The sequence below is a fragment of the Sceloporus undulatus genome, chromosome 7 (assembly GCF_019175285.1).
Source record: "Sceloporus undulatus isolate JIND9_A2432 ecotype Alabama chromosome 7, SceUnd_v1.1, whole genome shotgun sequence".
Taxonomy (NCBI): Eukaryota; Metazoa; Chordata; class Lepidosauria; order Squamata; family Phrynosomatidae; genus Sceloporus; species Sceloporus undulatus.
In genome coordinates this window covers 16,295,939-16,319,802 of record NC_056528.1, presented here as the reverse complement: position 1 = coordinate 16,319,802, position 23,864 = coordinate 16,295,939, and the positions used below count along the sequence as shown (strand labels likewise).

The window sequence follows — 23,864 nt, the reverse complement described above, 5'->3', positions numbered from 1 at the left end:
GGGAAGTCAGTCCGAACGCAATCATGGGGTTTCACGTTATTGCGTGATAGACTACCACATACAATTTTGGGCAATGGGAAGTCAGTCCGAACGCAATCATGGGGTTTCACGTTATTGCGTGAGAGGTGATCACACACAATTTTGGGCAATGAAAAGCTATTTTCTGGCAATGGGAAGCCAATTCAAACGCAATTCGAATTCACATAAATTCACTGAACTAGCGAATTCATGTAAAAGCATTCTGGCCCTACTTTCTTTTAATTCGAAATTAAGAGAAATTCCTCCCGTGTGATAACATCCTATGTGTTTATTTTAAATATGTCTATGCCACTTTTAATTCAAATGTGGATTTCAGGCACATTAACAACCATATCACAACTAGAACAATAGCAAAAATGTGTGATTATTAAAATGGTAACTGTTAAGTGAATTAAAATGTTTTTGTTTGGCATGGGTCAGTAAGCATCTGGGATCCTGAGCTTGGGAAAGTTACTTTTTTTGGAATTGATTTGTACTACTTTGATAGAACCTTTGAGACCTTGTTTTCTGCTAGCATAGCTTTCGAGGGCTTTCTTTACCAAGATGAAGTGGCAGAGTTTATTTCATGTGACGGAATGAATAGATAAAGTAAACTCAATCCTGGTTCCACATCTTCTCATTTGTTTCCATCCGTTTCCCTCCTTATTTGAATTTGACAGGATACCATCAATGCCTTGGAATCCCTGACTGAATATTCTGTTCTTGTTAGACGGCTGGTACTTAACATGAACGTCAAAGTGGCCTACAAGAAACATGGAGATTTTCATCAGTTCAGACTGACCCGAAACCATTACGTTGGCCGACCTGTGGAAGTGAGTGGATTCACGACAACAAAAGTTTTAAAATATGAAACGGAGTAGGGAGGTGAGACTCTTTGGAGAGAGATTTTGAATGTCTGAAAAAAGAAAAGTGGAAAAAAGGAGAAGACTTTTCCCCAGTTCAAGGGAAAGAGCAGGAGATAAGTAAATTAAAAAGAACACATTATAGATGCCAAGTCCATCAAATCCAGTTCCTAACTTGCCCAGGAATTTCCATGAAGGGCCATCCATTCACCCAGTCACCTAAGCATTATAAAAAAGTACCCTTGGCCACCCATCCAATACTATCAAGAAACTAAGAGCTTAGTTAGGAATTCATGTCAACAGGAGTTTCCATTTGTGTCAATTTTGCTGATTTTCTTTGGATCTTCAGGCTTCCTTGGAGGACGACATAGAAGTACGCTCAGGGAGCAACACTGGATTAGCAATAGTGAATGTAAGTGAATGATATATCATTAGTCTCATGCTTTGAAATTATTTGAGATTATTTTCTTTTTCACGCCAACGCAACTGACAAGCAACACCCGGATTTTAAAATCCCGTTTCTGCACGAGATTTTACCAGTTTGCCCTCTGTGTGATAATCTCCATAGAGTAATCCCATTGAAATCTCAGGCTTGATCATCTTGATGTATGTATATCCTGTTAATTTTGTCGCTGAAATCCTATTATAATGTAATTTGACCCCTCTTTAATTTCATTCCATTTGGACACTTTCAGCTGAAGAGCGTGTATTATAAAAGCAGCATTTCTGAGGACGTTTGCAACTTTGCGCTGAAGATCGATGTGAAGTCTGGTGAGAAAGTAATACTTGCTGAAAAATTTAAAAGTATTTGAGTAAGTTGAAGAAACGATGTGATAAGCATCTTAACCTTGCATTAAATGTGTGCCTTCTCAAGTTGCTTCTAACGTATGATGACCTCAAGGCAAACTTATTCCTGGGCCAGATTTCTGGAAAGGGGTTTGCCGTTGTCTTCTTTTGACGCTGAGAGAGTGTGACTTGCCGAGGGCCACATGGAGCACATTTGTCCTCTGTTGCTCTCATGGTTAGAGAACCTGAACCAGTTTGGATTGAGTTTTGAAAAAGGGGATTTTGCCTAAATGTAAGGAAGAATTTATAGTGGCAGAGACTTGGAAAGTGGTGTACTGTCATTTTCATTAGTCATTGCTTTTTACTGCGGCGGAGTACTGTACTGTTACCTGAGCATCTGCGTGAACAATGAACATATTCTCTGAAGTTGCCAGCCACAGATGCTGGCGAAACGTCAGGAAGAAACTCTGCTAGAACATGGCCACATAGTCCCCAAAACCCACAAATAACTATGGAAGCCTTCGACGTCACAATTAACATATTGTTGACTTTAGGCTAAGGATATAATCCTTTGCTAAGTTTCCTCTTGGAGGGAGCAGAGAGTGATTTTAGCAATTTTCTTCCTGCTGCAATAAAGTCTTTGAAAACTGTGCCGTTTGGATGGCTATTTGCAATTTGGGGCTCATTCTGAGCATGGTTGTTTTGCACAGGAATCCAATCTAATCTATGCAAATCAACCGCGGATGATATATTCTGTGCAGATGAAATCCACAGTTACAATATTTTCTGCACAGAAAAATGGAATCTTTTTTTGCCCGGGAAATAATATTTCAGACTAATCGGTTCTTAATATAAAGAATGTCTTTTGTTTCCTTTGCAGAAACAGATAGTGATGGAAGGGAAACGTACTACAGGTCCTCTCATGAAGTCAGACACTTAGAAGCCTGTGCAAAGTAAGTCCAGTGAAGTGTTGGGGAATACCAGTACAGTTGGCCCTCCATATCCACAGGTTCTGCACCCACAGATTCCATCATCCGTGGCTTGAAAATAGTCAAAATCCCCTCTCCCCCAAGCAAGCATTGATTTTGTCATTTTAGATAAGAGACACCATTTCATCACGCCATTGTATCTAATGAGACTTGAGCATCCATGGATTTGGGTATCCAACGGGTGTCATGGAACCAAATCCCAGTGGATCTCACTGCAGCTGCTACCACACTGCAGAACTAATGCAGTTTGATACTGCTTTAACTGTCACAGCTCCACCATGTAGAATCCTGGGATATGTAGTTTGCTGTGGCACCAGAACTCTCTGACAAAAAAGGGATTTGTGGTTTGACAAGGACCTTAGAGATAGAGTGTGTGGTGTAGTGGTTTGAGCATTGGACTATGACTCGGGATCAGGGTTTGAATCCCTGCTCCACCATAGAAACCCATTGGGGGATCTTGGGCAAGTGACACTCTCTCAGCCTCCAAGGATGGCAATGGCAAATTCCCTGTGAAGAAAGGTGCCAAGAAAACCCCATGATAGGTTGGGCTTAGGGTCGCCATAAATTGGAAATGACTTGATGACACACAACAACAACAACAACTTTAGCCTACTCTGCCAAAGAGGGCTGGTGCCTCAGCCAAACTACAACTCCCAGGATTCTGTAACCATGGTAGTTAAAGTGGGGTCAAACAACATCATTTCTACAATGTAGATGCACCATAGGGAGAAGCTAGATCTTCTCTTCTACCTCTTTTCCCCCCAAATCTTGAAGCAAAAATGACAAGTGTAATTATATCTCACAAAAATACAAACCTCAGAGGTCCATCGAGGTGAAATCAGAATTACAAAGCTGTAAGCGAAAGGAGATGTTCTTTTGTTTGGATTGTCAGCCACGGTACTCTTTCCATTTTTGATGTGTAGGTACAAGCCACCTAAGTCTGAACCATACTCTGCCTCCTCTCATGCGGTGATGGACATTGCTCTTGTCAGTGGACTGGAAGCAAACATGGAAGATTTAGCTGTCGTAAGTACAGTTCACCCCATAGCTGTAATTTGTCAGCAAATTGTCTGGATTTGCACTTCTTGGGCTAGTATGCAAGGCAGAACACATTTCAGACTCGGCAGTTCTCTAACTTTTGCAATGCATTGCTTTGCTCAAACATTGCACACAAAAATGTGTACGGTAGGAGACTTATGTACAAAAAACATTGTATCTTTTATTTTGGTCTGCTTTTAAAAATAACAGTAAACACAGACTGATGTGGACAATGGAAAGATTAATGTAATACTGAATTGACACAGGTTAGAAACAGATTACCCTTCTGAGCCGACAACTGCACCTGAAACTTAAGAATCTGAAGAAAGAGGGAGGCTAGGGATATCTCAACCCAGACATTGGTCCCAAAGTTGTGGATCGGCTCAATCCACATCGCAATGAATGCATTCCTTAAACCTTGAGCCAGGCCTATTAAATTCAGTTTAATACCAGTTTAACCACAGAAGTTTCAGAAGTCTCTAATCCACTTCACTTGTGTTCAAATTTAATTGAAAATTAATTTCCTCTTCCTTCTCTTCTTGTTCTTTTTATTCCCAGCTTACAAATAAGATCGACCAGCTGATCGCAAACTATGAGGTGACAGACGGACATGTGCTGCTGCAGTTAGATTCGGTAGGTTCCCTTTGGCTTACCCACACTTTCTCTATAAAATGTTTCATCAGTTGCAGGTCATCTTTCAGTCTGTGCCGGCACTGTATGTACCCTTTGCTCTTTAAAACAAATCAGTTGTTTTATTAAAATTCTTTATATCAGATTGGGGATATACATGGCCCTTCAGACATTGTTGGACTGCAACTCCCATCATTCCATAACATCTTGATCAAGGAAGATGGCAATTCCAGTGCCACCTTTGTAGACCTCACCATTTTACCTACATAGTGATGTACCCGCAGGTCCTGGACTGATTTCCAGTACGCCTTTGAACCTTCTGGACAGGAAGAAGTATTATTCTTATTTTATTCTTTTATAAAATAATAAAATATAGTGCAAAGAGAGTGCTGAAAAAGAAGAAATAAAGAAAGGCCATTGCATAGTTGAAATCTATGTCATGCGAATCCAGCCTAACCCTGTTTCCTTCCCAACAGATTCCGTCAAATGAGTTCCTGTGCATCGGTTTCCGAATTTTGGAAATCTTCCATGTGAGCATGCCAAGCCCTGGGACTTTCACTGTCTATGAGTATCACACTCCCGGTAAGGAGTCACTATTCCCGCTCTTGTTGTCTACATCAAGTCCTGGTGTTAGTGTATCTTTGGACTCCTTGCATCTTTTTCATCTGTCAGGCCGTCCTTCTGTGCCTCCGGTGCTTCTGCACTTCGCTTCACAAAAGAGAAAGGAAGTAGTTTTTCACAGAGACTTTCTGAACAAATGATGGAAACCTTGATGGGGGGAAAACACTCATTTTTGCATGGGAGGTGAGAACTCTCACCAAGACTGGCAATTTCTTGACACATCGAGAGTGGAAAATATTGCAAATATCTCTAACCAGAATGGAACGTTTTCTTTCTCTACAAGCACTGCTTGCTGCACAATCTGCATATAGATGTGCACAGAATGCAAGCACTCTGCAGCATTGACACCTGGACAATTTCCCCAAATTTCAGTTGCACGCCATTTATATTTTCTAATATACAGTGGGCTCCAGTATCCTGTGTTGAACAGTACCTCCTAGTTCATATGCTATGCCCAGTCCTCATGTTACAGATTTCTGACAGTTTACCTGTATCCGCTCTTTCACAGATAAGCAGTGCGCTATGTTTTACAATCCTTACGGAGAGGAGTCACTGGTCAGACTGTGTGAAGGTGCTGAGTGTAAATGCATGGAAGGTAAACAGGTTTGCTCACTGAATAGATCTCTACTGAGTTCAGTAGGACTTACTTCCCAAAAGGTATGCTTAGAATCATAGCGATTGCTCAAAATGCAAAGTACATTCCTCCAGCTGTCTTTGAGCTGCAACACCGATCAACTTAGCCAGCACAGACAAACAGTGAGGAATGCTGGGAACTGCAGTCCAACAGCATCTGGAAGATACAAGAGTTGCCTACCCCAATGTTACAGAATATCATTACTGTATAGTTATAGCAGTTTGATACCATGTTATGGAGGCCTAGCATTTGTAGCTGGAAATAATTATTTGAACCACAGAGAATTCCAAGTTCCTTGCCAAACTGCAAATCCCAGGATTCCATGGATTGGAACCATGGAAGGATGCTAAAGTGGTATCAAAACACTGTAATGGGACAATGCACAGTTTATTGTGACGTGTGTTAGGCTGACTCAAAGTGGAAGCTTTCAAGCGGAAAGCCAGTTGGAAAATAAAGCCAAAATACAATTGTAGCAACAGAGAAGGAAAGAGTGACTGATGTTCAAGCCTGCTTTTCAGCTGGAGTTCAAACATTAACATCTTCAGGTTCTGTATCTCTTGAGAAAGAGGCGAGGATGTGGATTTGAACTCAAGCCTTATTTCGGTTATGTCAGTACACAAGACTGAAAATGTTTAGCGGTGCGTTTGCTCACACTGATTTTGTTTCCTTCAAATTGCAGCGGAATGTGGGCGCATGCAGGCCAAGCTGGACCAGTCCATAAGCATTGATGCTCGGAAGGATGCCGCTTGCCAGAGTAACATTGCCTATGGTAAGATCAGAGGAACTGGGGCATAACAAATGCAGAAAGCTGTGCAACAAACCACTTTTGAAGCTAATTCGAAGATAGAAGTTGGTAGCATGACTTTTCATAGACCTGAGCCTACTTCCTCAGATGCATTTCCTAATCTGAGTTATCAATGATGTGGTTGTTTTCATTTTGTTCCCTCTCTTAGTCTATAAAGTGAATATCCTCTCCTCCAAGCAAGAAGGAGGCTTTGTTAAATACAGAGCAGTTCTCATGGATTACTATAAGACAGGTGAGCAGAGTTGGGTCTGGACCCACTTCTCTAAGGGAATGGTTGCTCTAGATATTCCTATGGTCAGTGCACTTTATATGAAACCCTCACCCCTTTTATGTGCCTCATGAGACTGCACTATGCATCCTCACAGTGCATGGGAATCAGTTTTCCTCTTTGTGGCATATCTTTTCTCTATTTGATGTGGCTCTTTTCTTTTTCTTTCTGTGCGCTTTGTTTTGCTTTGCATCTGTGGGTGGATTTAACCTGGTCACAACTCTCAGATTGCCCCCAAAATCATGGCCACTAGCCACAGCCATGTTGGCCAGGAGATCCTGAGGGTTGTAGTCCAAAACCTAACAGGTCCAAGCTGGCCATTTGGCTATTTCTGACTTGCAAGAGTCACACTTTTGGACTACAACTCCCAGATTGCCCCCAGAATGTGGTCACTAGCCACAAGCCTTGCTTGCCTGGAGATTCTGGGCATTGAAGTTCAGAAGGTAATGTTTCCAAGCTGGCCATTGGGCTACTTTTGACTTCACTCCATTCTGTTCCAGGAGCGGCTTTTGCTGAGAACAATGCTGAAATTTTCTTTATCAAAAAGTATTCATGCGCTGAAGTTCAGCTTAATCCGAAAGAGAATTACCTGATCATGGGGAAAGAAGCCTTGAAAATTGGAGAGGGGGTCAATGCCAGGTAAGCAAGCATCTCACCAAGGATCCATTCATTTGGATAGATGGTGGTCTTTCTTCTATTGCAGAGGTGAGCAGTATGCAGCCAGCCATATGTGTGTCCCCCAGAGCCCTCAGTTTAAAACTGTACATTGATCATGTTTATATAAGAGGTGTTCTCTTCAAATGGTAAAAGATGCCTATGGGTCATAGTCCATGATTCTTCCACTATGTGTTTTTCATTATTTGTTTTGTGGTTGGACATTGCCAGGTAAACCCATGTGTAATTTCCAGGTTTCAATGCTGAGGAACTCCTATAGTGGAAGGAACAATTGGTGTATTAAGGTTGTTTTTTCAGGGAATACTTATTCCAGGTCTAGTGTGATCCACCATCCTCCAAGAAGTGTGATCCTCACATATAAAGCAAAGACCTTTTGTCATCCAATTTCTTTTTTAAAGGAGGTGGGTTGGAAGGAATCCAAAGTGACTTCTGGCCAGTTCTTGTTGTGATCTTTGGCATTGGTGAGATATATCTTGTCTGACACAGGTTCCTGGGGACAGAGTTGGTTTTTCGGATTGCAGAGGTTGCCCACCCTGAAACATGGCCACAAAAAGTACTCTTCTCCTCCTCTTAAAAAAATTCATCTTGTGGAAGACTGATATCTTGCTATCAGATTTGCCTCCTCTCTCTCCTTTCCTTTGAAGGATAACTAGTATGCTCTCTCTTTGTAGATACCAGTATCCTTTAGATGCCTTGACCTGGATTGAGTGGTGGCCATCTGAGGATTTGTCTTGTCGATCTTGCCAAGACTTTGCGGCATCAATGGAAGAATTTGCAGAAGATCTCTTCCTTAATGGCTGTTAAACCGCCATAGCATTCCTATGGATGATCAACAGACAGGTTTATCAACAAGCTTCTTAGAAGCTGGATTTGATTTGAATCATCCTGACCTTCTGTGGGACTCATAGCAACATCCTCCATATAAGTCAGCATCAGTTTTGTTGCTAGGATATTATGAGAATTCTAGCTTTTTTGTATATATTGGTAAACTAAATATAGGGCTAACAAAGACTTTTGGAACTACACGAAATGCAGTGTAATAAACTAAAGGCAAATGAATACACAGAGAGAAGGCTTATATGTCTCAGTTCAGGGGTAGAGAATCTTTGGATGTTTGGGGATTCAGCTCCCAGAAGCCCCATCTGGAATCACCAATGGTAAAGAATTATGGAAATTGTAGTCCAAAACATCAAATAATGATGAGATGTTGGCATTTTGCATATATCAAACAACAGGGAATTTATGGACGATAAACCCAAGACAAGAGCTCTCTAAAGTAGGAAAAGAGGGAGACTACATCGCAAGGTGCCATGATTTGAATCTACAAGACTTGGAGCCATGATCCGGACTCTTGGAGGTCTCTCATTCATAGGGTCACAGTCACCATAAATCAGAGCCACCTTAATGGCACATAGCAACTGCACAAAACAACCCAAACCACATCCCTGTTCCATTGGTTAATACTCTGCTGAAATAAAGGTTTTCACCTTTGGTACACATTTCTTTTTTATTAGCATTAGTTGTTTCTGGAGAAAGCTAGTAATGGTTTGAGCGTTGGATATGGCCCTGGAGACTCAGCCATGGAATCCCCTGGTTGACCCTGGGCAAGTCACACTCTCTTAGCTCCAGAGGATGGCAATGGCAAACCCCCTCTGAAGAATCTCACCTATGGTCTTAGAAGTGCTTCCTAACATTGAATGCATCGTAGGCTATCATTCTCTTTATAACTTTTCAAACATGTGTGCGGTTGATGTTTCAGATGTGAGCATGGCTTGGGCATGTTTTACTGTCTTTCAAAGCTCTATGGAAATGAATTAGTTTCCAATATCATCTCTTGAATAATCCCCCATGGGCTATTTAGTGGTTCACCGCCAACCCACTGGGCAGGTTGAAGCAGAAAATAATATACCGTCATGGGTTTTGACCAGGACACATTCCCCCGTTCAGGATCCAGCAACGATTGTATGACTAAAGTTGTGGTGAGTAATTTTCGGGTTGTGACTAATGCATGCAAGACGGGTGTGGGACTGTCGTTCCCAAACTAGCTATACTGCTGCATTTGGGGGGAATCTGCCAGTATGCCACAAATAACAAAGTGCAATAGCGGTCAAAGCACCCTCCAGCCATAGAGGAGGATTTGTAGTGCATCTCTGCAAGCCATGAAACATTACTTTTGGCCCTCTCATCAACTGCCTTGAGGGGGAAATTAGGAAGAAAAGACTATAAAGGGACTGATGTTCAAGCCTACCCACATCTAATCCGAAGTAAACCCCAGTGAATTCAGTGGCAGAGCGAGCTGTGCATAAGTCTTCAGCTTCCTCTGTATTCCGAAAGTAAAGATAAGTTTTTGGTACTTTCCAAAGTTTGACCTATTTCCTCTGGTAAATCCCCCGTCGGCCGATCCTTCGCTGAGCTCAGATAATAGACCTTTGAAAGAAATATAAAGGGGGGGAAAAAGCAGGATGTGGCTGGCACAGAAATAGAGAGCACCTGGCACTACGTCAAAACCCTGTAGAGGTCTGGATGGAAATAACAGCATTTGGAAATATGATATATTTCGAGGAGGACTAAAACTCCCAGATCCAGCATAGTGTAATGGTTTGAATGGTAGACTTGGACACTGGGAGACCAGGGTTCAAATCCTGCCCTGGCCATGAAACCTTGGTCACCCAGTAGCTTTCCATCGCTGAGGAGGGATTTGAATGCTGGTCTCTCAGTGTCAAAGTCCAATATTTAAACCATTACACCACGCTGGCTTTTTTCCTATGGTTGTGCTGGATTGCAGCTCTGGAGACCAGGGTTCGATTCCCAGCTCAGCCATGAAAATCAACTGGGTGACCTTGGCTAAGTCACACACTCTCTGCCTCGGAGGATGGCAACGACAAACCACTGTTGTCGTCGTGTGCCTTCAAGTCCTTTCCGACTTATGGCGACCCTACCATGGGATTTTCTTGTCAAGATTTGTTCAGAGGAGGTTTGCCATTGCCTTCCCCTGGAGGCTGAGAGAGTGCGACTTGCCCAGGGTCACCCAATGGGTTTCATGGCTGAGTTGGGAATCAATCCCTGGAGTCGCAGTCCATAGCAATAGTAAGAAAAGAGCCAGAGTGGTGTAACAGTTTGAATGTTGGACTTGGACACTGGGAGACCAGCGTTCAAATCCCCGCTCGGCGATGGAAACTTACTGGGTGACTGTGAGCACATCACACTCTCTCAGCCTCAGAGGAAGGCAAACCTTCTCTGAACCAGTTCTGCCAAGAAAACCTTGCAATCGCGTGGCCATAAGATACACAAAACCACAGCGAGGAAAGGGCTGTTGCCGTCGTGCTGAACTTTTCAGCCTTTGCAAAAGCACCTGCGCAGGAACCAGGGCACTTGGATTAGAGGGACGATTAACTGGATCTCGCAGGGCTGTCTCTTATCTTCTTGAGATAATAATAAGAAACAGATTGCGTCCTGCGTAACAGCAAGATCGGTTATCGCACCGACAGCTCTATGAAACATCTCTGGCAATTAATTTGGCAAACCTGGCTGCCCTCGATTCTGAAATGATAAAAAGCTCCCAAGGCATTAGAAGTCTTAGAAACATCGTCCCAAGAACACCTGCGGAAGGACAACCTGATCTTCAAAGCATTATCTCTGCAAAGTCAAACACAAATGAAAACGCTTACCATTGGTTTCCCATTGCTTGGGGTGGATTAGCCGGCAGCTGCTCTCGGAAGGCCTTCTCGGGCCAAAGGAGCCGAAATGTTTTCTGTTGCAGATAAGAGAAAGCTTGCAAGGATCAAGAAGAGCGAAGCAGATGGGCAAGTCTTAGGACGGTCCTATCAACAAGATGCGGGACTGACCTCTTCCTACATGTATCATGTTTGTGGTATTATATTGTCAGTCCTTTGGGATGGACTTGGGTGGTTTCCAACTGATGGCAAGATTTGTTCAGAGGAGGTTTGCCATGGCCTTCCCCTGAGGCTGAGAGAGTGTGACTTTTTTGCCCAAGGTTACCCAGTGGGTTTCAGAAATCGAACCCTGCTCTCCAGAGTTGTGCTCAAACCACTACGCCACCGCAGCCTAAACCTTCAATAATAATAATAATAATAATAATAATAATAATGTTTATTTATACTCCTCCTTCCTCCCAATACAGGGACAAAGGACCGCTTCCAGCTATTGCCTGGTGCAGATGAAATGGATTTTGGTATTTCTGTGTGGATTTTGATTCAATGGATTTAAGGCTGCTTTCTACAAAATGAAGTTTTACTAAAAGTACAGGTGTCCCTTGGTATCCTCTTTTAATTAATTTTATTGAATTAAAAACAAAGATTCCATCGTAACTTCATGAACATCACAATAACATCATCCCAAACACGTAAAGGAACAAAATAGACAACACACTATACAAAAACATAAGCAAAAGAAATGACGGCTTCCTGAATTCCAACCAAGTCATATTAATCCTCATATTAAGTACCATATCTACTTGATTTTAGGTTACTTAGGGCATAAAGCAACTTATAAATTGTACAGGTATAAGCAGATCACAAACATTACAGAGTATAGTTTAGTATCCTCTAAGGTTTGGTTCCAGGATCCCTTGCGGATAACAAATTCTGCGGATGCTCAAGTCCCATTAAATGCAATGGCACTCTTTGGAATTTATATGGTTGTTGTTGTGTGGCTTTAAGTCATTCCTGACTCATGGTGACACTATCCTGGGGTTTCCTTGGCAAGATTGGTTCAGAGGAGGTGTGCCATTGCCTTCCCCTGAGGCTGAGAGAGTGTGACTTGCCCAAGGTTCCCCAGTGGGTTTCGTGGATGAGCTGGGAATCGAACCGTGGTCTTCGGAGACGTAGCCCAACACTCAAACCACTACATCACTGTGGGTCTCAATATATATACTGAGGACAGTTAAACTGGTCCCAAACCGGATCAGTTCTGCAGTGCAGATGCAGCCTGGGTTTCTTTCTTTTGTTTCAACCTCTTTCTCAAAGGGGAATTTTTGCAGCCGCATTTCCTGCCTCTGCAGAAACTTCATTTCTCTTTCTCTCTCTGAATCTGAAAAGGGTTTGGGTTTTGTTTTTATTAACAAAATTCAGCACCAGGGCAGAGGAAAAGCAAGAGGAGGAGAAGGCTGGGAAGAGGGAGAGAGGCTCAGCAAAGGCAGCCTCCTTTCCCTTTTGTTGCAAAGGAGAGCAGAAAAAGCAGAGTGCAGCAGGGCGTTTGCACAACATCTGCAGCAGATGCGGCATGGCTGAGAGATGCGGCAGTGGAAGCCAAGAAACCGGGGTCCCCCCTCCATCATCTTCTGCTGAGGAAGGGAACAAGGTGACTTTGGGGGACCCACAGAGCCCTGGCCAGGCCTTGCCGGAGTCCCAATGGCCTTGCAGTCGATGCAAAGAAGAGATGGAGGAAGGATGCTTGCAAAGCCAGGATTGCAGCGCTTGCCTGCCTTTGATTGCAAGGTGAGCGCGAGACTAGAGCATCCCCGGGCAGAAAGAGTCACGTGACACCTGGGTCTCTCAAGAGATGGAATGAATGGATGATGGATGCAGGGATGGATAGAGGGATGGAGGGATGGATGGATGGGTGGGAAAGGCCAGGTAGCAGATGTCCTATCTGCAGGGGAGGAGTAGGCATTGCAAAATGTGGGACATGCCAGAAAATAATAATAATAATAATAATAGATAATGTAGAGAGATCTTGTAGTACCTTTGAGACAACAAAATGGGCAGCACGAGCTTTTGTACACTTCAGTCTGCTTCCTCAGATGCAATAATTGATGATGATGATGCAGGACCTTCCCAAATGAAAGCTACAAGCCCTCCTAGGACTCTCAATTCATTGCAAAATATGGGACATGCCAGAAAATAATAATAATAATAATAATAATAATAATAATAATAATAGATAATCTAGAGAGATCTTGTAGCACCTTTGAGACTAACCAAAAGAAAGAAATGGGCAGCATGAGCTTTCGTAGACTTCAGTCCGCTTCCTCAGATGCAGCCTTCTTCCTCAGATGCAATAATTGATGATGATGCAGGACCCTCCTGAATCAAAGCTACAAGCCTTCCTAGGACTCTCCATTCATTGCAGAGGGGTTTCTTTACAGCTGTGACATATCCCCTGTATACTGCGTACTCGAAACCGTGGATTTTGATATGACCTGTCGAGGATAAAACTTAGGAATGAATGGTAGATGATGGATGGAGGGATGAATGGAGGGATGGAAGGATGAAGGAATGAATGAATGGGTAGGAAAAGCAGAGTGACAGATGTCTTAACTGATGATGATGATGATGATGTAGTACCTTCCCAAATCATAGCTACAAGCCTTCCTAGGACTCTCAATTCATTGCAGAGGTGTTTTTTTATAGCTATAACATACAGTCGCCCCTCCGTTTTCGCGGTTTTGATGATTTGCGGAGGGGTGACCCATGTTAGAGTTAATGGCACATGTGCCCATGAGCGCACGGCTATTCAAGCCTATGGGGCTTGAATATCTGTGGATTTCCGTATTTGTGGGGTGTCTGGAACCGATCCCCCGCGAATTTGGAGGGAGGACTGTATACTGTCTATACTCGACTATAAGTTGGCCTCATGTATATGTCGAGGGCAAGTTTGGGGGGCCAAAATTGTGGGTTTGGATATGACCTGTGGATAAGTCGAGGGTAATACCTAGGCGCATGTAACGATGGATCTGAAGGATGAAGTAAAGGAAAGCAATGCCAAAGAACTTAAAAAGTCCCAGCAGGGAATAAGTATTTGTGCTCATACTAAAGGTTGGATGGACGAGAGAGTAGAAGGGAGTCAGTGCTTCCAGGGCAGATTAAACTCTTTCCTTTCACCATATATATATATATATATATATATATATACTGTATTTTAATGTGCATATATGTATGTGTGTGTATATGCACATTAAAATACAATATAATACAAATATATATATGTATATGCACATTAAAATACAGTACTTACATTGACCTGCAGATAAGTCGACTCAGGATTTTTTGGGGTCAATTTTAACCTAAAATTCTAGACTTATACATGAGTATATACAGTACTTAAATAACATATATAACATCTAATATGGGGTAATTTAAGTTTCCCGGGGTTTTAACCCTTTAAAAGAAACATACATATATATATATATATATATATATACACACACACACACACACACACACACACACACACACGAAAGCTAAACCTGTGAGAGTTTCTCTTTTGTCAGCAGAACAGCAGAAGTGTGACTTTGCCTAGAGATGCTTTCCGAAAGGCTGACTCAAAAAACAAAACCGAACATGTAGCTTGTAGGTTAGGGGAAAAAACCAATGATGGCTTTAATAGATATTGACATAAAAGCTAAATCCTAATTTAACAGGTGCTATTTCAGATCAGGTAGCTGTGTTGGCCATCTTATGCTGCAACCTCTTTCACATAGTTATTCCCAAGTGATGTATCTATAACCATCTGGGGCTAATGCGGCTTTGGAAAAGGGCAAATTCAGAACACTTCAGAATTCAAATTCCCCTTTCCTTTCCTCTTTTCCCTCCAGAAACAATCACAACCCAGTTTCTCAGAGCTGCAAGGAGGAGGAGAACTCAGGCAACCTAGACGCACAAAGCTTATTGGTTGCAAAGGTATGTCCTGAATGCATACATATAAGAAGGCAGAGCTACGTTTTAAAGATAGGGATGGAAAGAATATTTATAGCCATGCTCTGAGGCTGAGAGAGTGTGACTTGCCCCAGGTCCCCCAGTGGGTTTCCATGGCTGAACTGGGAATCGAACCCTGATCTCTAGAGTCATGGTCCAATGCGCAAACCACTGCACAGATTTCAACATACAGGACCCCAAACTTGGGCTGCATCTGCACTGCAGAAATAATCCACTTTGACACCGCTGTAACTGCCATGGCTCAATGCTATGGAATTCTGGGGTTTGTAATTTTGCAAGATATTTAGCCTTCTCAATCAGAGAGCTCCGGTGCCACAACAAACGACAGTTCCCAGAATTCGACAGCATTGAGCCATGGCAGTTAAAGCGGTGTCAAACTGGGTTAGTTCTGCAGTGCGGCTGCAGCCGTAGGGAGCCAGTTTGTGTCTCATTGCAAACATCTTTGCATCCTATGCTTCCCCAAATGCAGTAGTGCATAGAGAGACCTTTTGGCACCTTTGAGGCTAACTGAAAGAACGAAGTTGGCAGCATGAGCTTTCATAGACTTCAGTCTACTTCCTTCCATTTACTGAACTCTACGAAAGCTCATGCTGCCCATTTCTTTCAGTTGGTCTCAAAGGTGCTGCAAGATCTATGTATTGATCCTACAGACTAACATGGCTATATCTGAATTTCCCAAATGCAATGAGACAAAGATTTGAGACCGCCAATGATAGAAAGCCCTGAGTTGGATGTCTTCTACATCCCCAAAGAAGTTGGACCTCGTTCGGCTCTTACTGGCCTTTTCCTCTAAAATCATAAACAAGCTTCTAAGCCAGCTGGAAAATTAACTGTAAGCACCAGACAAAGGTAGAAGTGTTCTAGCTGGAGCCGGGGATGCTTTCTCCTCACTCGCTCTTTTTAATGGAGTGGATTCAGCATTTATTTTCAGTTTGGTTTCCAAGCAGCAGTTAAGTTCCCTACCTTTCCGGGGATAATTTATGACATCGAATACACCCCTCGGACCAAGTGCCTCTTTACTTTCGCTCAAAAAGGGACAGGCATGTAATGCAAGGAAGGCCGGTCCGCAATTGAGATCACGATAAACAGCCTGTATTGCCTATTAAATGGAGAGCGTGTTTGGCGTGGGAGGCATCAGCCATAGAGAGGGTGCAGATGAGTTTGCCGTTACTGGAATTCATTAATGTTTCAAAGAACGGTGCTACTCGCTGTTTGTTAAAAGCCATGTTGTTTTGGGCAGGGGATGAATAATGGCAAAAACACACTTCTATTCACAAAAACCCTGGGCCCTGTTCAGAATCGAAGGAGAGAGACCTTTTGGATCCAAGCAACAGTCTGTTGATTCCACGATTTGGTTTTTCATTGACCAGATACGGCGGTATCCGCTGGGATTTGGGTTCAGGACCCTCCGCGGGTACCAAAATCTGTGGATGCTCAAGTCCCATGATATACATTGGCACTGTAAAATGGTGTCCCTTAAACAAAGTGGGGGAATCAAGGTTTCCTGACCTATGGATAAAAGCTCTTGTTGTTGTTGTTGTTGTGTGCCTTCAAGTTGTTTCCGACTTACGGCGACCCTAGGACAAACCTATTGTGGGCTTTTCTTGGCATGATTTGTTCCTAGAAGGTTTGCCACGGCCCTCCTCTGAGGCTGAGAGTATGTGACTTGCCATAGGTCACCCAATGGGTTTCATGGCCGAACTGGGAATTGAACCCCAATCCCCAGAATTGCAGTCCAACACTAAAACCTCTGGCTGGCTCACAATGGTTAAAACATACACAAACTTTTAAGTGCAATAAAGCTCTCAAGGGAAGAGAAGGCAACTTGAAAACAGGCTCTGTTAAAAAGAAGAATAAGAAATAAGAACATGTTAGAATCTGTGAATTAAATGGTGTATCTCTCCCTCTCTCCTTATCTGTCCTGTTTGTTTCCAGGCTTTGAGTGATGCTGCCATTCCCAAGGAGATATCGGGATACGCTGTGCATTGCGGGATCCCGGGATGCAGGTGGATGACATTACCAAAGAATCTGGAAGTAAGAGATTGGCCATGTTTGCTACAGGATGGCAAATCAGAGAGTGATAGTCCAACAAAAAAGAGAAGAGCACCAGTTTGGAGTGTGGGGACCTTTCTATTTCTCTGGGACCTTATAGCCGTGATGGTGGATGTGGGATGGTGAATTCACTCTGGGTTTTAGCTTGAACTATCTAAGGTGTTGCACACCATTTCCATATATACTTTCAGCACCTTAGATAACTCCTTGGAAGTTGTGACTTAAACGCAAAGAGTATACATAGGAGCCACTAGCTGGTGGTGATGCTGCCCCATAACTGGAGCGGGGCTGTGGCTCTCAACATTTAGTCCATTGCTGTTCATTGCAAATGTTTATTACAACATTTAGTCCCCTGCTTGCATATTGATAGACCAGTTAGATCTGAAGCCCTTTCTTAAGCTTTATTGCATTGTGTATTGCACACAAACTGCCGCAACCTGGAACTGAATGTCTGTGCTTCTCTAGCCCTCTTTTGGCCATTTTCCCAACACCAAGGCTGCTAAAAATACCCAGCTAGACAGAGGACAAGGAAGAAAAGAGAGGCTCTGGGTGAGGATAGAAAGCTATTGTTAAAAGGAGCTTCTTTGCTAGAAGCTTTGCTAACTGAGGTATGCCTGTATTATATAGTATTGTATACACATATGGCTTTGTATTTACTACAATGCCTGCATTGTATAGTATTATATGCACACATATATATGGGTTTATCTTTATTATACAATGCCTCCATTGTATAGTGTCGTATGCATATATGTATATGGGTTTATCTTTCTCACCCACTCTCTGTGCATTTATGGTTATACCCATACATGTGTCATAATCCATAATTCATGCTTGAAAAACCGCTGTCGCTGGTCCTCTCCTCAACAGAATCTTACAGTGGTGTCCACAAGGGAGGAAGCCTGTCGCTTTTCCAGGATCGGATGCTCCTTCAAGGTAATGCCACCACTTGGCATCTCTGAATATTTCACAGGAGGAAGAAATTAACCTTGGAAGAAATTGATTTTTGGGGTTATTTGTCCATTTATGGTTGCTTTGACCTGGGGTTGGATGAAGAGACCTGTTTGCCCTTGCCTCTTAGGGTAAGGGAGCATGAGTTGCCCAAGATTGCCCAGTGGGTTTCCATGGCTGAGCAGGGAATTGAACCCTGGTCTCCAGAGCCATAGTCCAACACTCAAACCATGTATTACGGGTGATTTGGTCCTTTTAATCGTGGCCTATGTCTTCCCAACAGGGGACCACGGAAGACAGAAAAGTGCATGAAGCAGATGCCACCGGGCTCCATTTAAAGCTGCTTCTCAAACATGTGAAGCAACTAAAGGCACAATTGTGCCCCACAGACGATGGGGTGAACACTTGGCTGACGGACGCCAAGGTTTTAACCAGCATCTGTTTTGATGTCATGCCTGAGAGGCCTTTGAAACCGGACTCTCTTTCTGATTTGCCTTTGTATGAAGAGGAGACACACCGGCAAATGCCTTTGAGGAGGGCACAGAGGGTCTCTTTACTGGAAAGTAAGCTGCAGGTGTTTGAAAACATTGCGTCCGTCCTGAGCAAAGAGATGGCCACTTCTCGCCAGAAGTTTGTGGCCCTTCGGGGACAGAGGGGTCTTGACCAGGATATGATCCGTGGCCTCGAATTGAAGGTAAACATCCAAAGGATCCAAATAAAATGATTTGCTCACTTAGTAGCCTACGTGGGTCCAGTAGTGCTAAAACCTTGGTTCGCCAGGTATTTTGAACTTCAGTTCCCAGAATCCCTAGCAGTTGGGCATAGTGGCTGAGGGGCTTCTGGGAGTCGAAGTCATCACCATCCAGAGAATCAGAAGTTGAGAAGCCTCCTCTGAGGGTGCAGAGTTGTAGTTACGCTGCAAAAGGAGGGAAGTTATCTCCTGTTAAGCTACAGCCATCATTGTAATTATGTCTTAGTAAGTGGAAAAACGAATGAATTACAAGTAGGAGTGGCTGGTAGCTTCCCTAGGCCTGTGTGCTGTTTTGTCCGTTCCGGAGATTAGTCTAAACATGGACCCCAGGACCCCAGCACTATGGAAAGCTCAAAATCTAGGCCGAGCTGTGAATTGAACCCCGGTCTCCAGAGTTGTAGTCCAACATTCAAACCACTATGCCATGTTTTTATTTCTAAATTTGAGGAACAAACTCTGCCTCCTCTTTCCAAGATCGCTGATCTTCAGCGCTGTCTCGTCCAGAAGGATGCTGCCCTCAGCAAGCTGGAGGAGAGACTCCATTCATCCAAGCAAGCTTCCTACGATGGTACCTTTCTCTGGAAGATTACAGATGTCCACCACAAGTCCTACGAAGCTGTATGCGGGAAGATGCCCAGCTTCCAGTCCCCAGGTAAGCATCCATCTGTAGCTTGTTGTTGTTCTTAGGTGCCTTCAAGTCATTTCCAACTTATGGCGACTCTAAGGCAAACCCATCACTGGGTTTTCTGGGGCTGAGAGTATTTCGCTGGTATTGGACCTACCGTAAGCTTTGTCCATCCCTAACTGCTGAGCGGTGTCTTAACTTCAGTATCCTCCTTGTTTCCAGCTTTTTACACTTCCAGGTATGGTTACAAACTATGCATGAGGATTTACCTGAATGGGGAAGGGAGAGGCAAAGGATCGCACGCCTCCCTCTTTCTGGTGCTGCTCAGAGGGGACTACGATGCTCTGCTCCAGTGGCCTTTTGCACAAAAGGTAAAAAGGGAAATGTCCTCCTTGCTGCAATTTTACATGCACAGCCTGTTTTTTCTTGCAGTGGGGTGTCCTGTGTCCTGGGACATCTTTGGACCCATGGCAGTCCTTGTGTCCAAACTTAGAGTGAACCATCCATAGTCAGCAGAATGATGGCTGGCATGTTCTGTGTCAATGGAGTGGCATTGTGCCTTTAAAGGAGGCCCCCAAGACACTAAACTTTGTTTTGGCAATGGGGTTCAGCACATTTTATTGTCATATCTTGCACTAATTTGAACACATTTAAAAGGTTGCTTCTGTAGCAGGTTAGCTGAAACTTTTTAAAAAACTGAAACAGATGCCTATCTTGCTGTTGATCACTTTGTTAAGTTTGTGGTTTTCTACGAAGCGGCACAATGCTTGCTGAACTGAACATTGTTTGTGTCTTAATAATTTGCACTGAAATGTGTGACGCAAGGCCAGGCAGTTGTTTTTGCTCTTTACAATATGTTCCGTCTACTTGCTCTTTATGAAACAAATTGCATTTATAACCAGTCCCCAGTGACTGGCCATTTAAAGGTTGGACGAAAACCTGGAGCAGCCAGCGTTGCCACCCCAAACCCTCTTTTGCTGCTGTTGTGTGCCTTCAAGTAATTTCTGAATTATGGTTGACCCTAAGAAGAACCTAGCATGGGGTTTTCTCGGCAAGATTTGTTCAGAGGAATTGGCCATTGCCTTCCTCTGAGGCCAAGAGCGTGTGACTTGCTCAAGGTTACCCAGTGGGTTTCATGGCCTAGCTGGGAATCGAACCCTGGTCTCCAGAGTCGTAGTCCAACGTTCAAACCACTATGCCACACTGGCTCTCCAAGAGTTCACTTTTGGTGTGCCAAAATAGGAAGGTGCGGTCTGCCCATGGGGGGAGATGGGTAGCTCGGCCCACTTCGCCAGGAGAGGAAAACCTTTTGAATGAGAGCTGTCACTCGGTCCCGTCCCTAATCTCTGGAAAAGGCTTGCAGTGGATTTGAGTTTCACATTGTTTTGCTTGCTCTCAGTCTCTCCACCTCTCTTTGTTTTTCCATCTGGTGCCCTTGAAATGTGGGAACAGCGGGTTTTTGCTTATGGAACAAGCACCTGCTGTTGCAATGCATTTGTTTATGAATGTGGTGTGAGAGCTACAATACACACTCCACAGCCGAGAAAAATGCACATACTCCAGAATCCAGCATTGTAGTCCTCCCTCCCAAGCATTGCATTTTTTTCTAAGCCCCATTTTAATTTGAAACCTGATCTATTCTCCTTTCTCAGGTCACGTTGATGCTGCTCAGTCAAAACAACACCGAACATCTTGTGAACACGCTCCAGCCAGATCCGGCATTGCCTTCCTTCCAGAGGCCAGTGGCAGATATGAACGAAGCCAGTGGCTTTCCAAAGTTCATCTCTTTGGCTAAATTGCAGTCACCAAAATATGCCTATATAAAAGAGGGCACCATTTTCCTCCGGTGCATCACCCAAACCTGTCCATGAATCTTCCTCCTGGTGGTTTGAAAGCCATGGCTGGTAGGAAAGCAAAACATTGGAACATCTCAGAGCTTGGTCATGAATCCATTCGCTAATAGTCAAGACTGTATGAAAGAGCTGATACTGGTTGAGATGAAAACAGCAGTTGGCGGATATGGATCAAAAGAATTGGCAATGGTTTTGGACTCTCCATGGGAGCATGGCTATAGAGGGACTCTCACAACCAAAATTGACCATACCAATATTGATAATGTTGCATGATTAAGAAGGCGGCTTTTCAGCTCCATCAGGGTAGATTTTGCCCCTGCAAAAGGCTTGGTTTGCCCTCCACAGTCATTCCTCACATTGAAAGGGTACAGCTACCGTACGAAACCATCTGCTTCGGGATGAACCTTGTGCTTCCAGCTTCCTTGCCTCTAATCTCTGTCTGTGTGTCACGAGTTAAGTTTCTAGTCCAGTGTGTGGAAGAAAGTTGTCTGTCTTGTTTTAATGTCTAGCTTAAAGGTTCCCTTCCATCTGCAAAGGAAAGTAAAGAGCGTATGCTGCAAGGTGACAAAAGTGCCACTTTTTGTCGACGTGCCATTCTTGTAAATGGTTGTAAATGCCAGATTGCAAAGCCAAGAGGGGAGAGAAAAGTTGTGTTATATTTTTTGTCGGGGTTGCAACAAAAGTTATGTTTTGTTTGGGTTGTTGGGAGATGTCTAGTTCCAGGGTTAAGAAAGTGCAGCCCATGGGCCACATGTGTCCCTATCTTCTTCTTAGGGTTCCCACGGCCCCTGCTACCCACAAGCTTAGGCGAATTTCCCCTTACGCAGGGGGATCCGTACCTGATCCCCCGCATAAGGGGAGGGCCCGTCAGAAAGCAAAAGTGTCACTGTCTCAGCCACTCACATAACACATTTTTGGATTTTGGAGTATTTTGACTGTTGGAATTCTGGATAAGGGAAACTCGATCTGGACAAAAAAAGGATGTGTCAAAAAGGCACGCCTCTTTTCTGCAAAGGCGCCGTTGGCAGCAGCTAGTGGAACATCTTGGTTGAATGATTCTGGATCTAACACAAACCCTCACTTTGGGACTGCAGTGGGTTAAATCCCTTGGCTCTAGAAAAAGGAGTCATCATTCCTCCACTTTTGAAAGCTTGGCTAAGCCTGCGGCGTCGGGAAGATTCGTGCCAGGCCCATCTGGAATGCATTTGCGTGACGCTACATTTCCAACACCCGCCGCTTTGCCAAAATTACTTTTCTAGGACAATGACCTCCAGAATCCTGGCCATATTAGCCATGAAATTCTAGGAATCATAGCCCCTTTTCCAGTCTCGGTTCTGGTCTATCCTTGCTTTGGATTAGTCTCTGGCAAATCTCATAGGATTTGAACACTTTAGACAGAGGCTGCATCCGCACTGCAGAAATAATCTGGTTTGACACACACACACCCCCCCCCCCGAACTGTTGTGGCTCAATGCTATGGGATTCTGGGAACTGTTGTTTGTTGCGGCCTGAGTACAGTTCCCAAAATTCCACAGCGTTGAGCCATGGTAGTTCAAGTGGGGTCAAACCAAATTATTTCTGCAGTGCAGATGCAGCCAGAGATACAAGGAAATAACTTTCCAGGAATATTATTAACTACAATATACATCTCAACCTGGTTTCCATACAATTTTAGTATATCAGCAGACTGGAACATGTGGCTCTTCTGTGTATTTTGACCTACAATGCCCATCAGTCTTGGTGAGCATGGCGAATGGTCAAGACTAATGGGAGATGCCATCCAAAAACATCCACAGAGGGTAAGAAATTATGGGAATCAATAGCAGAATAACTACAATTTGGGTAGTGGCAAGGCCGGTGCGAGGGCAGATCCAACAGCCGCAAAGCAAAATGAATAAATGCAGGTGGGCGGCTCAAGAAAGTGAGCCTAGGCTGGAACCTGCAGAAATCCTGCTCCTAACCATGGAGGCTCAACCTTATCTCCTGGTTATTTTAAGCAGGCCCATCTGATAAGGACGAAGAAGATCATTTTCATTCCCCAACCTGCAAATATCCTGCTCCTAACCCTGGAGGCTCAGTCCTCCTTCCTGATCCTTGCAAGGACACCCATCTTGCTTCCAATAAGACGCAAGAAGATCATTCTCATCCCCTGCCTTGCAAACCTTGTCCATACTGGGCTAGACTCTTCAGATAAACTGCTCCTAACCCTGGAGGCTCAACCCTCAATTCCTAATCCTTGCTTCCAAGAAGAAGAAAAAGCTCAATTCCCACCCCTGCCTTACAAACCTAGTCCCTGCAGATAAACTGCTCCTAACCCTGGAGGCTCAACCCTCCCTCCCTGATCCTTGCTTCCAAGAAGAAAGAAAATCACCATTCCCATCCCCTGCTTGCAAACCTAGTCCCTGCAGATCAACTGCCTCTAACCCTGAAGGCTCAACCCTCCCTCTCTGATCCTTGCTTCCAAGAAGAAGGAAAAGCACCATTCCCATTCCCTGCCTTGCAAACCTTGTCTCTGGCAGGCTGGACCCTGCAGATCAACTGCTCCTGACCCTGGAGGCTCAACCCTCCCTGCCTGATCCTTGCAAGGACCCCCATCCCTGCCTTTCCCCCCAAAGTTTTCCAGAGTTCC

The 23,864-nt window shown here is 43.9% G+C and overlaps 2 protein-coding genes across 4 annotated transcripts in view; both read left to right on the top strand.

Annotated features, from left to right (window-relative positions):
- Positions 1 to 8,822, top strand: part of C5 (complement C5) — a 32,149-nt gene extending 23,327 nt beyond the window's left edge. Inside the window, exons 31-42 of one of the 2 annotated variants that reach the window (XM_042478334.1) lie at positions 699 to 851; positions 1,231 to 1,293; positions 1,577 to 1,652; positions 2,548 to 2,620; positions 3,580 to 3,682; positions 4,253 to 4,327; positions 4,801 to 4,906; positions 5,454 to 5,540; positions 6,259 to 6,348; positions 6,533 to 6,616; positions 7,153 to 7,291; positions 7,999 to 8,822. In XM_042478334.1, coding sequence (XP_042334268.1) covers positions 699 to 851; positions 1,231 to 1,293; positions 1,577 to 1,652; positions 2,548 to 2,620; positions 3,580 to 3,682; positions 4,253 to 4,327; positions 4,801 to 4,906; positions 5,454 to 5,540; positions 6,259 to 6,348; positions 6,533 to 6,616; positions 7,153 to 7,291; positions 7,999 to 8,131 — 1,182 coding nt within the window. In that variant the 3' untranslated portion in view covers positions 8,132 to 8,822. Of the gene's footprint in view, positions 1 to 698; positions 852 to 1,230; positions 1,294 to 1,576; positions 1,694 to 2,547; positions 2,621 to 3,579; positions 3,683 to 4,252; positions 4,328 to 4,800; positions 4,907 to 5,453; positions 5,541 to 6,258; positions 6,349 to 6,532; positions 6,617 to 7,152; positions 7,292 to 7,998 lie in introns of those variants that run through there. The other variant, XR_006104943.1, reaches the window with a different exon arrangement.
- Positions 8,823 to 12,134: 3,312 nt separating this feature from the next.
- On the top strand, positions 12,135 to 22,037 carry TRAF1 (TNF receptor associated factor 1). Of its 2 annotated transcripts, none has more exons than XM_042477794.1 (8): positions 12,135 to 12,783; positions 14,883 to 14,967; positions 16,939 to 17,037; positions 17,926 to 17,991; positions 18,290 to 18,700; positions 19,232 to 19,409; positions 19,605 to 19,753; positions 21,035 to 22,037. In XM_042477794.1, the coding sequence occupies exons 1-8, from the start codon at positions 12,569 to 12,571 to the stop codon at positions 21,251 to 21,253; spliced, it is 1,422 nt and encodes a 473-aa protein (XP_042333728.1). In that variant the 5' UTR covers positions 12,135 to 12,568; the 3' UTR covers positions 21,254 to 22,037. The 2 variants fall into 2 exon arrangements, with proteins under 2 accessions (XP_042333728.1, XP_042333727.1); XM_042477793.1 differs by having other exon boundaries at positions 19,205 to 19,409.
- Positions 22,038 to 23,864: the final 1,827 nt, after the last annotated feature.

Coding starts and splice junctions, on each gene's coding strand:
- TRAF1 (XM_042477793.1), top strand. CDS start 12,569: ATGGCTGAGAGATGCGGCAGTGGAAGCCAAGAAACCGGGGTCCCCCCT. Junction 17,992..18,289: donor GGATCGGATGCTCCTTCAAG/GTAATGCCACCA, acceptor TCTTCCCAACAG/GGGACCACGGAAGACAGAAA. Junction 18,701..19,204: donor TCCGTGGCCTCGAATTGAAG/GTAAACATCCAA, acceptor TCTAAATTTGAG/GAACAAACTCTGCCTCCTCT.